We start from the raw sequence: 13368 nt of genomic DNA, 5'->3' as shown, positions 1-13368 counted from the left end.
TTAGCCAGGTGTGGTGGTGCACATCTGTAGTCCCAGCTACTCGGGAGGCTAAGGTGGAAAGATCACTTGAGCCCTGAAAGTCAAGGCTGCAGTGAGCCGTGATCATGCCACTGTACTCCAGCCTGGGCGACAGAGTGAGAACCTGTCTAAAAATAAGTAAGTAAAATAAAATAAAAATGAGGTTAAAAATACATTTCCATATAAGCCACATGAAGATTGACAAAGCATGTGTCCTCACGTGAGGACAAAGTGACTTTCAAATAGGGCGTAATCCTGAGGATTCTGCTGAATTTCTGCTCAAGTAACATGCTCTAGACAGCACAGCTCTCATGGTCACATGGACACCAATAACATCGCCCAGCCTCACCCTGGAGGTCAAACAGGGTCACTGCATTTACCTGCTTAAGGCTGAACGTCGCCCAACCAGAGAACTATGCAGCACAGAGGCCCTGATGATTGTTTTTAAAATAAAAAGGGCAAGGGCCTGGGGCAGTGGTGCGTGTCTATAATCCCAGCTACTTGGGAGGCTGACACAGGAAGATTGCTTGAGCCTAGAAGTTCAAAACCAGCCTGGGCAACATAGTGAGACCCCACCTCAAAATAAATAAATAAAGGGCAAAGGATGAGGAGTCAGTAACAAAGGCATCCACGCAAAAAGCAAAGCAAAGCTTTCACTAGAATAAAAAAGCAAGCAGCAACTGGCAAAAGAGGAGTCCAGGACAAGCACTAGGAGAAGCCTCGAAGCCCCACTTGGGAACAGAGGGGACTGTGATCAACACCCACAAACTAATTCTATTCTTGCCAAATAGGTGATAAAGTCTATTGTTTCTGTAGTGCTGCAGGAGTGCGACTGCTGTCAACAGGCACATGTAACAAATGTGTAAATGGCACACCTTTTAAAACCATTATTTTCAATTGTGTACCCTTTATGTTTCATCCACCCCCTTATCTAAGCTGGGAGAAGGAGAGGGAACCATGTGTGGTGAAGAGTAGCTGAATTATTTACCTTCTTCAAGAAGCACTGTCATAGGACAGTGTTTAAGACTTTAAACCTCTGGTTTGAAGTCTGGTGGTTACTATGCTGAAGATAGAATCTGTATATAGGTACTGTGTGAGAGGCGTTACAAGTAATCTTTCAATTTGCTTATAATTGTGCCAGTTACAAGCAGAACAAAACTTAAGAAGGTTGGTTCATTTAGCCAGATGCCCATGTAGCTGAGACAACAGTGCATCTTAAAGATTATTGACTATTATTTCCCATCAATCCTAACACTACAACCAACATAGGATAATGGAGTAAAATCTATCTTTTTTTTTTTTTTTTTTTTTCCGAGACAGTCTCGCTCTGTTGCCCAGGCTGGAGTGCAGTGGCACCATCTCGGCTCACTGCAACCTCTGCCTCCCGGGTTCAAGCAATTCTCCTGCCTCAGCCTCCTGAGTAGCTGGGATTACAGACATGCACCACCATGCCTGGCTAATTTTTGTATTTTTAGTAGAGACGGAGTTTCGCCACGTTGGCCAGGCTGGTCTCGAAATCCTGACCTCAGGTGATCTGCCTGCCTCGGCCTCCTGAAGTGTTGGGATTGCTGGCATGAGCCACTGCGCCCAGCCTATCAAATCTTTATAACTAAAACAGTTAGGTATTGGCACATGAATAGGCAAATGAACTGACAGAATAAAACAGAAAGTCCAGAGACAGACCCAATACATTAGGAAATTTAGTGTACATTAAAGGCCATCATCAGTGAGGAAAAGATAGACTCTTTAATCAGTTGGTTAGGATAACTGGACAGCTATATAAAAAAGATAAAATTGAGGTTGGCCGCAGTGGCTCACACCTGTAACCTCAACACTTTGGGAGGCCAAGGCAGGCAGATCACTCCAGTCCAGGAGTTCAAGACCAGCCTGGGCCATGTGTCGAAACCCAGTTGCTACAAAAAATACAAAAATTAGCCAGCCTTGGTGGCGGGTACTATTCCCCAGCTACTAAGGGGAATGAGGCAGGAGGATCACTTGAACTGGGGAGGCGGAGGTTGCAGTGAACTGAGATTGTGCCACTGCACTCTGGCCTTGGTGACACAGAAATACCCTGTCTCAAAAACAAATAAATAAATAAATAATTTAAAAAGATAAAATTGAATGTATTCCTTACACTCTTCACTATAAGAAATGAAACTGGTCAGGTGCAATGGCTCAGGCCTGTAAGCCCAGCACTTTGAGAGGCTGAGGCGGGTGGATCACTTGAGGTCAGGAGTTTGAGACCAGCCTGGCCAACATGCTGAAACCCTGTCTCTACAAAAAATACAAAAAATTAGCCAGGAATGATGGCACCCACCTGTAATCCCAGCTACTAGGGAGGGTAAGGCAGCAGAATCATTTGAACCCAGGAGGTGGAGGTTGCAGTGAGCCGAGATTGTGCCACTGCAGTCCAGCTTGGGCAACAGAGCTAGACTCTCTCAAAAAAAAGAAAAAAAACCACACAAGTACTAGAAGGAAACACAGGTGAATTTGTCTTTAACCTGGAAGACAGAGAACTCTTCCTAATTATGACTCAAACTCAAGAAGCAATACCTGAAAATACTGATACATTTGATTATACAGAATTTTCTTTTTCTTTCTGAGATGGGGTCTTGGTGTGTTGCATGGGCTGGAGTGTAGTGCCCAGTCACAGGCACAATTACAGAGCAACACAGCCTCCAACTCCTGGGCTCAAGCGGTCCTCCTGCCTCAGCTTCCTGTAGCTGGGACCACAAGCACATGCCACCACACCTGGTGAGAGCATATCGAAATTTTTAAAAAAGCTTTTTCACAGTAAAATATGGAAACAAATACCTGAAACTTATATAACAGAGAAGTTGGTATCTCAAATATATAAAGAATACTAAAAAAAAAAAAAAAAAAAAAAAAAAAAAGGCCTAGAGATAAGAAGAGATAATTCCCATCAGAAGAAATGTAAATGGCTTTTAAACGTGAAAAATGTTCAAACATGCACATAAACAAGAGAAATGGAAATTAAAACTACACTGAAAAACCATTTCTCATATACTAGACTGGCAAAAACACACAAGTTTGGACAACATCCTCTGTTGGCAAAGCTGGAGGGAAACAGGTACCTTCATAGGTTGCTGGGGAGAAATAAAATGGTGCAACCTTTATCAAGGGAGACTATCGCAATACCTCACATTTATACTTTGATTCTGCTATCTCATCTCTAGAAAGCTTTCCAACAGATACACTGAAAACACACACACATACACACAAATATAAGTCCCTAGGAATAGCTAAAGACTAAAAAAGACCCCAAATGTCCATCAATAGATGGAATGCATTATGGTACCTCCACAAAGCAGAATAGTGCGCAGCTATAAAAATGAAGGAGGAATACCTCTACACTCTGAAGTGATCACTTTAGTATATTAAGTAAAAAAAAGCAAGGTGAGGAAAAGTACCCTACCATTTAGCCAAGGAGGAGATACAAATATTTACATATTTATGTTGTATTTTAAAATGAAAGAATAAACCCTAAAAATAAAGGTTACCTATGGGAGCGGGAGACTTGGTAAAAAACTGGCTGTAAGCTTAGACCTCCTTGATGATATCTTGCTGTATCCATCTGTCTTGGAACTTTGTAAACATTTATATAATAAAAAACACACCAAAGCAATTTCTAAAAATCAAAAGTAAAATGAAACAAACAAATCTAACTATAAATCTAGTTGATGGCATAACCACACAGAGGAGAGCTACTCCAAGTGACTTTAAAACACAGTAATTTGACCGTATTTCTAATACCCTAAGGACAGAAAGAACCACAAACCATCAAAGTTTCCAATAATTATACTGTGGGAGCGGTAGTGTTGGTCCTGTTACTCTGTTGTATGTACTGTGGGATAAATCAAAGGAGTAATTATGTTGAGGTAGTAGAGAAGTCAGATCTTTGGTGTGGTTGAAAGGAGATACAGGTACAATGATGGATTGGTTCTATCAACATGATTTCACAATGAAATTATCTTTACAAACATATACTTACCCAGGTGCAGTAGTGCATGCCTATAGTCCCAGCTACCTGGGAAGCTGAGGCGAGAGGCTTGCTTGAGCCCAGGAGTTCAAGGCCAGCCTTGGCAACATAGCAAGACCTCGTTTCTAAAAGAATAAAATAAAATAAAAAAGACATACTTCCCAGCACTGTCTACTGAAAGAAGGGCCTAGAAACAATGAGCAGTAAGCACCTCTGGCTCCCAGACTGTGGTCTGTAAACATCAGGGCTTTTTGGAGAAATGGCTGAAACCAGACCCAGGGCAAGAAATGTACGAGGTGAGCTAGGAATATCCTGAAAGTCAAGGAAGCAATCAGATTTCTAGTGGCATGAAAAAGGACTGACAAGTCCACCTGAATAAACTCCCACCAGGCATGGATGAAACCAAGCACATCACATACATTCGCGTCCACGAGTTTATAATGATACTTTTCAGAAAGCCATTTCTGTAAGACAGAAGAGGTCCCCATATTGAAAACTGAATAACTGAATTGATCTGGGCAGTAACTGTCAACAGCTGTTAACATTACAGAGCGATGAAGGCATTATGTAACCCTGACAGAGGTACTCCACCACTAGGAAGTGGTCTTGCCTCCCCACAAAACAAGCAAAATTTTAAAAACCCTGAATCTCCTAATTACTATTTGAAGAAAACACAGAGGTCAGAGAGGCATGTTAAACAATACTATGGGAATGAAATCATTAAAATCCAGATTGTGGGACACCATACATGAAACCATCCAATTTCTTCAGCAAAAAAAATTAAAGAAAAGCAAAAAAGAGATGAAGCAGAAAACTGAAGATTAAAACAAAGTAACAGATCAATCAATTGCAATGTATGGGCCTTGTATGAAACTGATTCAAACAAACTGAAAAATAAACATACAAATACTTAAACATAAGTGTATATATATATTTACATCGATTATGGTGTATGCTAATAGGGGAAATATGACACATCTACATATATTTGATATTTAGGAATTACTGTCAGGTTTTTTAGGAATTGTGGCTTTCTTAGGTATCTGTAACTTAGAAATATGTACTAAAATGTTTACAGATGAAATGCTATGATGTCTGGGATTTGCCTCAAAATAAACAGAGGGCATGATGTGTATAAACTGAGAGTGCCTGATGCTAGGTGATGTCTCTACCAGGTTCATTATGCTATTCTCTTTATTATATAAGTTTACATATGTTTTCTACAATAAAAAATTTCACAGTACAGAAATCCTCAATTTTCCGAAAAGAATGTGGCTGGGCTAAAGAATGTTTTCTTCAAAAAGTAAGAATCTATGGTGTGAAGCCATAAAAAGACATGGAGGAAACTTAAATGCATATTACTGGCTGGGCACGGTGGCTCACGCCTGTAATCCCAGCACTTTGGGAGGCTGAGGCGGGTGGATCACCTGAGGTCAGGAGTTCAAGACAAGCCTGGCCAACATGGTGAAACCCCATCTCTACTAAGAACACAAAAATTAGCTGAGCATGGTGGCACATGCCTATAGTCCCAGCTACTCGGGAGGTTAAGGCAGGAGAATTGCTTGAACCCAGGAGGCGGAGGTTGCAGTGAGCCGAGATGGCACCACTGCACTCCAGCCTGGGCGACAGAGCGAGACTCCGTTCTGGGGGTGGGAAAAGAGAAAACCCTAAGACTAAGCGAAAGAAGCCAATCTGAAAAGGCTACATACTGTATGGTCCCAACTAGATCACACTCTGGAAAAGAAAGAAAAAAACCCATGGAAACAGCAAAAAGATCAGCGGTTGCTGGGGCTTAGGGGAAGGGAGGGATGAACAGGTGGAGCACAAAGGACTTTTAAGGTGGTGAAAGGATTGTGAATGACACTACAATGGTGGATTCATGTCATTACACATAACACATTTGTCGAGCATGGCCCCTAATATAAACTATGGGCTTCGGGTGCTAATGATGTGCCCCCTGTACCACTGTCGTGTGGATAACGGGAGGGCAGGAGGTCTACAGGAACTCTCTGTACTTTCCCCTCAGTTTTGCTGTGAACCTAAAACTGCTCTAAAAAAATAAAGTCTATTTTTTAAAAAAGTGAAAAACAAGAGATATACATGAAATAGTTCATGACAGGAATTCTTGTTATCACAAGAAAATGTGTTTGCACTCAGCAATTTGAAATGAGGTGTCTATACAAAAACTCGCCAAGGATAAAAAATACCAGTGTTAAAAGGAATGCGCTCTCACCAGCATCCCTGTACCATAAACATATACACTAACTCTAATATGAGCCACCCCTGGCTGGAAGAAAATACCAGGAGACATCACTAAGGTTAAAGCACTGATTCTTCATTTTGATAAGGCTGTCCAGAGAATTAGTTAGGTCCATAAGAGCACTGCTGAAGCCCCTTTTGAGGAGCCAGCTACAAAAAACTTTTTGGTAGGATGAAATGACAGGACATAAAAGAGAAAATGTTATGGACATGACATTGAAAATACTCAGTGAGCTACCTCAAATCCTTTTTATTTTTATTAATTAATTAATTTTATTTATTTTTTTAGACAGAGTCTCACTCTGTCACCCAGGCTGGAGTGCAGTAGCACGATCTCAGCTCACTGTAACCTCCGCCCCGCCAGGTTCAAGCGATTCTCCTGCCTCAGCCTCCTGAGTAGCTGGAATTACAGGTGCCCACCACCACACCAGGCTAATTTTTGTATTTTTAGTAGAGATAGGGTTTCACCTTTTGGCCAGGCTGGTCTCGAACTACTGACCTCAGGTGATCTGCCTGCTTCGGCCTCCCAAAGTGCTGGGATTACAGGCGTGAGCCACCTAGCCCAGCCTCAACAACTTTTTAGAATGAGGAGCAAAAACAACCAAATGACAACCCACTCTTGTGGGAAAATCTTACCAGGAACCCTTATGGAGTTTTCTGGTTTTTTTGTTTGTTTTTTTTTTTTTTTTTTGAGACAGAGTTTCCCTCTTGCTGCCCAGGCTGGAGTGCAATGGCGTGATCTCGGCTCACCGCAACTGCTGCCTCCTGGGTTCAAGCAATTCTCCTGCCTCAGCTTCCTGAGTAGCTGGGATTACAGGCATGCACCACCATGCCCGGCTAATTTTGTATTTTTAGTAGAGACAGGGTTTCTCCATGTTGGTCAGGATGGTCTCGAACTCCCCACCACAGGTGATCCGCCTGCTTTGGCCTCCCAAAGTGCTGGGATTATAGGCGTGAGCCACTGCGCCCAGCCCAGAGTTATTTTTGTAGTTATTTACTTAAAAGAATTTTCCCACTGTTAGAGTGGGTAGATAGCTAGCTAGACATGAATGGGAGGGAAGAGCCCCTGAGAAAAGGGAGGTCTGGAAAATCCCACATCCCAGAGACCATCAAAAAGATGCATGCTGGCCAGGCATGGTGGCTGATGCTTGTAATCCCAGAACTTTGGGAGGCCGAGGTGGGTGGATCCCTTGAGGTCAGGAGTTCAAGACCAACCTGGCCAACATGGTGAAACCCCATCTCTACCAAAAATACAAAAATTAGCCAGACGTGGTGGTGCATGCCTGAAATCTCAGCTATTTGGAAGGTTGAGGCAGGGAGAATCGCTTGAACCTGGGAGGTAGAGGTTGCAGTGAGCCGATACTGTGCCACTGCACTCCAGCCTGGGCAATAAAGCGAGACTCTGTCTCAAAACAAAACAAACAAACAAAACATGCATGCTAGATATGAGCAGAGAGGAGGGAAAAAGGGTAAAGGAGAAATTCCAAAGAGATATGCAGGTGCAGTAAGTATGGACCTAACCGCTGTACAACCATCCTGGGGTGGAGGTAATGAGCAATGCAGCCATTAGGTGGGATTCACATCCAACACCGGCTGTACATGTGCACCAACTACTAGTAAGAGAGGGTCCCACAAGCTTAGAGTAGAAATTAGGTGGGAGGAAAAGGTGGGGACTTAAGGCAGAAGCGGGAAAACTAGATAAAGGAAAAAGGCAGAAACTTAAGACAGAGGTGGGAACTTCAAGAAAAAATCCAGCATCATAAAAACCCGATGCAGAACTCTCAGGGCTGCTGGCTCACTCTCTCAGCATCCCACTCTGCCTCATCTTTCAGAACGTACTGTCTCTCTCCATATAAACTCTCTGTTCTCTATTTCCCTTCAGAAAGCTCTCTGCTATCTCTGAATTGTCTCTTGGCCAAAATCTTTCTCCCAAGATAACTAAGAGCTGAGAATATCCCCAACAGTAACACCACCAGAGCTGTCTTCAAGCTCCACTTTAATGTGAAAGAAACTGGTTTTATGACTCCAACCCCATGTTCACAGAACAATCGAACTGGATTTCATCAAGCACTGGTCAAGCACTGCTACCTCTGTCTTGCCACACACGCCCAACGTCACTGAGGATTTATTCTGCACAGCGCCAATCTCACTCTCCAGTTTCAACACGCAGTCACCGAGGCCACCCAAAAAGATCAGGCGCACAAATGCATCCTCCTCACCCAGCCCTCCGGGGCCCGCCAGCAGGAACTCCTGTCTCCCTATCCTCTTGACGATCGGCGGCCTCTCCTCACTGCAGTAGGGAAACAGGTCCTGGGAGACGCCTGTGCTGTAATTGTGGATGATGTACTGAGTGGTCAGAGCCAGACACAGGAAGTGGCCGTCCACAGCCACAGCGAGGGGCTGCTCGGCAGTCGACACCTCCTTGACGATCTGCACCCGGTCCTCGTACACCAGAAACATCTGGATGGTTCTGCGTTTGACAGAGATGATGCAAACTTCTACACAGAAGGGGTCCCCACTCACAGGGTTCTCGTTCAGTGCAAACGTGGCTGCCCCCTTGATGCGGGCCCCCGAAGGCACTGGCTCGAGGTTCAGCATGTTGACCAGGCTGATGGAGTTGTCACACAGCACCAGCAGCCTGTTGAGTGCTGAGGCCGCGCGCAGCTCGTTCACGGGCTTCTTGAAGCCCAAGTGTCTCTGCAGCTGTTTGGTGGCAGTGAACGTGGCTGGCCCAGCAGGCACTGGCCTCTCCTCCAACAGGAAGTGGTAGACGAAGCAGTCGTTGGTGCCCACGTAGAGGTCCCTGCCGCAGCACTCCACGCACTCTATGTTGACGCGCTCCTTGTCGCCCATCAGCAGCTCCCGCTCCACAGCAGAGACAAGCGTAAAGGCTTTGATGCTCATCATGTCTACTGGCTGATCTGCCGGAAGAGAAAGAGGAAAACTAATTTTAGAGGAACAAGGAAGAAGCAGAAACAGAGGCTGCAAAAATGATACGTGGATTCCCTAGTTATCATTTTCATTAAAGAAAATCATTCCACGCTATCAAAAAATGGAAAGAAACCATTTCCCCACAGACCTCCCCCATCAGACAGCAGAAGACCCAAGAAGAAAACCACAGACACATACACACACACACACCCATACACACATATGTATGTGCTTGTGATCACGTGCCATCCTGCTCAGTCCCCACACAGAGTCACCTGGAGCCTCCTCACATTGCTCCTGGGAGACACGCTTGAAGGCAGAAGACAAATGCATGCATTCACCCACGGGCAACATAACAAAAGGATTTCTGTGAGGCAGGAGGATGGCTTGACCCCAGGAGCTGGAGGCCAGCCTGGGCAATATAATGAGACCCCATTTAAAAAAAAAAACAAAAAGGATTTCTGAAAAAGGCAGAAATGATCCTCACTGATCTTCCCTGAGTTTCTACAGCTACTTGAATATGCACTTTAGTCAACGAACACAACCACAGTCACAGGATCCTGCCAGGAACACCGAGGCAGACGCCAGGCCTTGGATTCCTTTGTGTTCTTCCCAATAAGGCAGGCGCATCAGCCCCAGCTCCGGAGTAAATGTATTCATGTGGAGAGTAAAGGTGTGCCTCGGATCTCGAAAGGCTTTCAGATGGTGAGTGGAGCTATTTAGTGGATGTGTGGACCGGTCCCTGGCTCCCACTGGAAGTGAGACTTTCCCACACACTAGCCCGTGGCCTCCTACTTCATCTTCTGCAGAGAACTGTGGCTTCACACTCCACAAAGTCACAGGGAGAAGATCAGGCAAGGTGGCCTTTCTGACTTCTCAGGCAGCCAGAAGCAAACTCAAAGGCACAGTCCCTGTGATCGGGAGCAGGGCAGGGGATCAGAGAGCTGGAAAGAGGACTGCAGAGAATGACGGGAGCTGCAGGGCAGCTGGCTGGGCTTGCGTCAGCACTGCTGCATGTTCAGAGAGCTTGAAGTGAAAGGCTCCTATCACTATCACTTCCTCATCTCAAGTTGTCTGAACATGGAACAGTGCTGCTTCATGAGAGCTTAAGTTCCTAATACTTGGAGGCATTCCAGCAAAGCGGGGAAGACCTCTCAGAAATATTCAAGAAAGGTTCACGCATCAGGGAAGGGAAGGAATCAGAGAACTTCTTTGGTGCCTTTCAAATAGAAAATTTGGAATTCTACAATTTTGTGTCTGCCCCCATCCATGGGGGCAATGACAGCTACACACAAGTGAGACTCCAGCCCCCTTCCTTAGCTCAACAAAACCCCCAGGAGGGAGGATACCCCAGGGTTGAGGAGGAGGCTTGTCTGTAGACACATCAGTCCTTCCTGTTTTCTTCCCATCACTTGAGCAAATTACTTGGTGCTATGGTCAGAATGTCTGTGTTCCCCTAAAATTCATATGTTGGAACTTAATCCCCAGAGTGGTAGTGTTGGGAGGCGGGGAGGTGATTAGGTCATGAGGGTGGAGCCCTTATGAATGGCATTAGCGCCCTTATTAAAGAGGCCCCAGAGAGCTTATTTGTTCCTTCCATCCACTATGTGAGGAGGCAGCTGCAAGGCACCACCCCTGAGGGATGGGCCCTCACCAAACACTGAGCCTACCATGCCTTAATCTTGGACTTCCCAGCCTCCATGAACGGTAAGCAATACATTTCTATTATCTATTAATTACCTAGTGTATGGTAGTTTGTTACAGCAGCTGGAATGGACACTTGGCTATTCCAGCCTCAACTGCCTCATCTGTGAAATGAGAATAACGGTACCTACTTCATAGGATTGTTGGACGATTAAGTAAGTGACCTCATGTAAAATGCTGACAGCTGGTGCACAGCACTCAAACTTTTGGATCTCATCATAAATACTATGATTCCCTCCCAGTCTGGATCAGCTCTCACTCCTCTCTCAAACTACCAGCTTGCTTCAGGTGTTTATTTCCCAAGCTGGGCACCAAGAGATTAGACTATGCTGTCTTCTGTCCTCAGATATGGGTAACCTGTTCACCTCCGCCAAAACACAGCCTGCATCATAAGCCAGAACACACACTCACACACCTGCCCCACCCCTAAGACATCTTCACACTCATTTACGGGAGCTCATCTTCACAGAAACTATGGAAAAGAGCTGGGGGAAGTGTAGAGGGAGGTTCTAAAGGCACCACAGAGAAGGAATCATGTCCATCTACCTCGGGGCTGTGGGAACATCCCCAGAATCCCAGGTGAGGCCGGGTGCAGAACTCTTGCAGGCTTCTACAAATAGTCTCTGGCACAAACAGCTCTTAAACAACATCGTGTATTTGTCCCAACCAAACATAACCACCAAAACCCACCTAGACAACATTTTTTTCTCCATTTAAGAGCTAATGAGTAAAACCCAGATATTGAAATGTCGGCTTCCAGACATCTAAGTTAGTGAAAGTGAAGTAATATAAAATACTTCTTCCTTCATTGATTAATCAATCAGGGTTGTCTTTTTTAAATGGCAGGAGTAAGCAGTTCTGCCATTTAAAATATAAATTGTGTCTCCCTTTGCGGAAGGAATAGAGAAACAAACTCTGGGCACCTACAATCAAACTCCTTTTATTTAGCTTCTTAAAAGTATAATATTCATAATTCCAGCCCCTGTCTTCAGTTAGCATAAGGGATAAACTAAACACATTTGCAGTAAAGAATATTATAGAAACAATCAAACTCCTCATATTTAGTCTAAATCCTGGGGTAGATAGAGAAGGGGAGAGGGAGAGAGAGCTGTAAAAAAACAAAAAAAAAACCAAAAAACAAAACAAACAAAAAAAACATCGTTTACTAAAAAGTCATAACTATCATATTTAAAAACGAATGCAATATTGTTTCATTATCTAGTAAACTGTTATTCGAGCCTTGCTAAAGATAAGCTTCCTATTACAGGCCTTTAAATTAAGGACTTGCTTTGGTAATTCAATGGTAATAATGCAGAATTACATAGAGGTAAATGAAAGCTGAAGAAGTAACATGCTAGCACTTAAAAATGACTTATCCTTAACCCTGTCTCTACAAAAAAAATATAAAAACTTAGCCAGACCTGGTGGGGCACACTGTCTTCTCTCCTCCTCAGGAGGCTGAGGTAGGAGGGTTGCTTGAGCCCAGTGGTTTGCGGCTTCAGTGAGCCATGATCGCACCACTGCTCTCCAGCCTGGGAAACAGTGTGAGATGCTTTCACACAGAAAAAAAAAGAAAAAAGAAAAAAAAATTGGCTAGGAGTGGTGGCTCACACCTGTAATCCCAGCATTTTGGGAGGCTGAGGCAGGCGGATCACCTGAGGTCAGGAGTTCAAGACCAGCCTGCCCAACATGGCAAAACCCCGCCTCTACTAAAAATACACACACACACAAAAGTTAGCCAGGCATGGTGGCGGGCACCTGTAATTCCAGCTATCCAGGAGGCTGAGGCAGGAGAATCGCTTGAACTGGGAGGCAGAGGGTGCAGTGAGCCAAGATCGTACCACTGCACTCCAGCCTGGGTGACAGGAGCAAAACTCCATCTCAAAAAAAAAAAAATAATAATTTAAAAAACTATTTTTTTTAAGCAGTGGGAAAATTCTCTCCATGATCTAATTCACATGATGTATTTACTTAGATAAAATATGAATCATAAAAAGATAAACTTTAGGCCACACCTCTATTAAATATAACTTGCTGGGGTTCTGAATCAGAGAAGTTTCAACATGGTAATGTTTCAAAAGGAAACGTTTCTCTAAGGTGTAAAATTCATACTTCACTGTGTGATCTCAAAATGATCTAAAATTTAAACTTTTTGTTAGAACTTCACTTTAAGGCTTACCTATAATCCTAACACTTTGAGAGGCCCAGGCAGGAAGATCACTTGTGCCCAAGAGTTCAAGACCAGCCTGGGCAAAATATTGAGACTTGGTCTCTATTTTTTAAAAAAATAAGAATATTAAATTTAAAAAATTCACTTTAAAAGTATGATTATAATAATTTAAAAGATCAACATTTTAATGTTTTCTTAAAATTTCAAAATACATAGCCAGGTAGGGAAGAGATCGGAAAATGCTAGGATGCTCAAGGACCATAATTTAATTAAAGCTAACCTTGCA

General features: G+C 43.8%; 1 protein-coding gene across 4 annotated transcripts in view; it reads right to left on the bottom strand.

Moving 5' to 3' along the window:
* Nucleotides 1-13368, bottom strand: part of TGFBRAP1 (transforming growth factor beta receptor associated protein 1) — a 78935-nt gene that overhangs the window by 48012 nt on the left and 17555 nt on the right. For 3 of the 4 annotated variants that reach the window (XM_009443018.5, XM_009443019.5, XM_063788922.1), the window contains exon 2: nucleotides 8497-9198. In XM_009443018.5, coding sequence (XP_009441293.2) covers nucleotides 8497-9184 — 688 coding nt within the window. In that variant the 5' untranslated portion in view covers nucleotides 9185-9198. The remainder of the gene's footprint in view (nucleotides 1-8496; nucleotides 9199-13368) is intronic. The other variant, XM_063788923.1, reaches the window with a different exon arrangement.

The sequence above is a fragment of the Pan troglodytes genome, chromosome 12, assembly GCF_028858775.2.
Source record: "Pan troglodytes isolate AG18354 chromosome 12, NHGRI_mPanTro3-v2.0_pri, whole genome shotgun sequence".
NCBI lineage: Eukaryota > Metazoa > Chordata > Mammalia > Primates > Hominidae > Pan > Pan troglodytes.
Note: the sequence above shows the minus strand (reverse complement) of the source record. Positions and strands in the feature narration are given on the sequence as shown.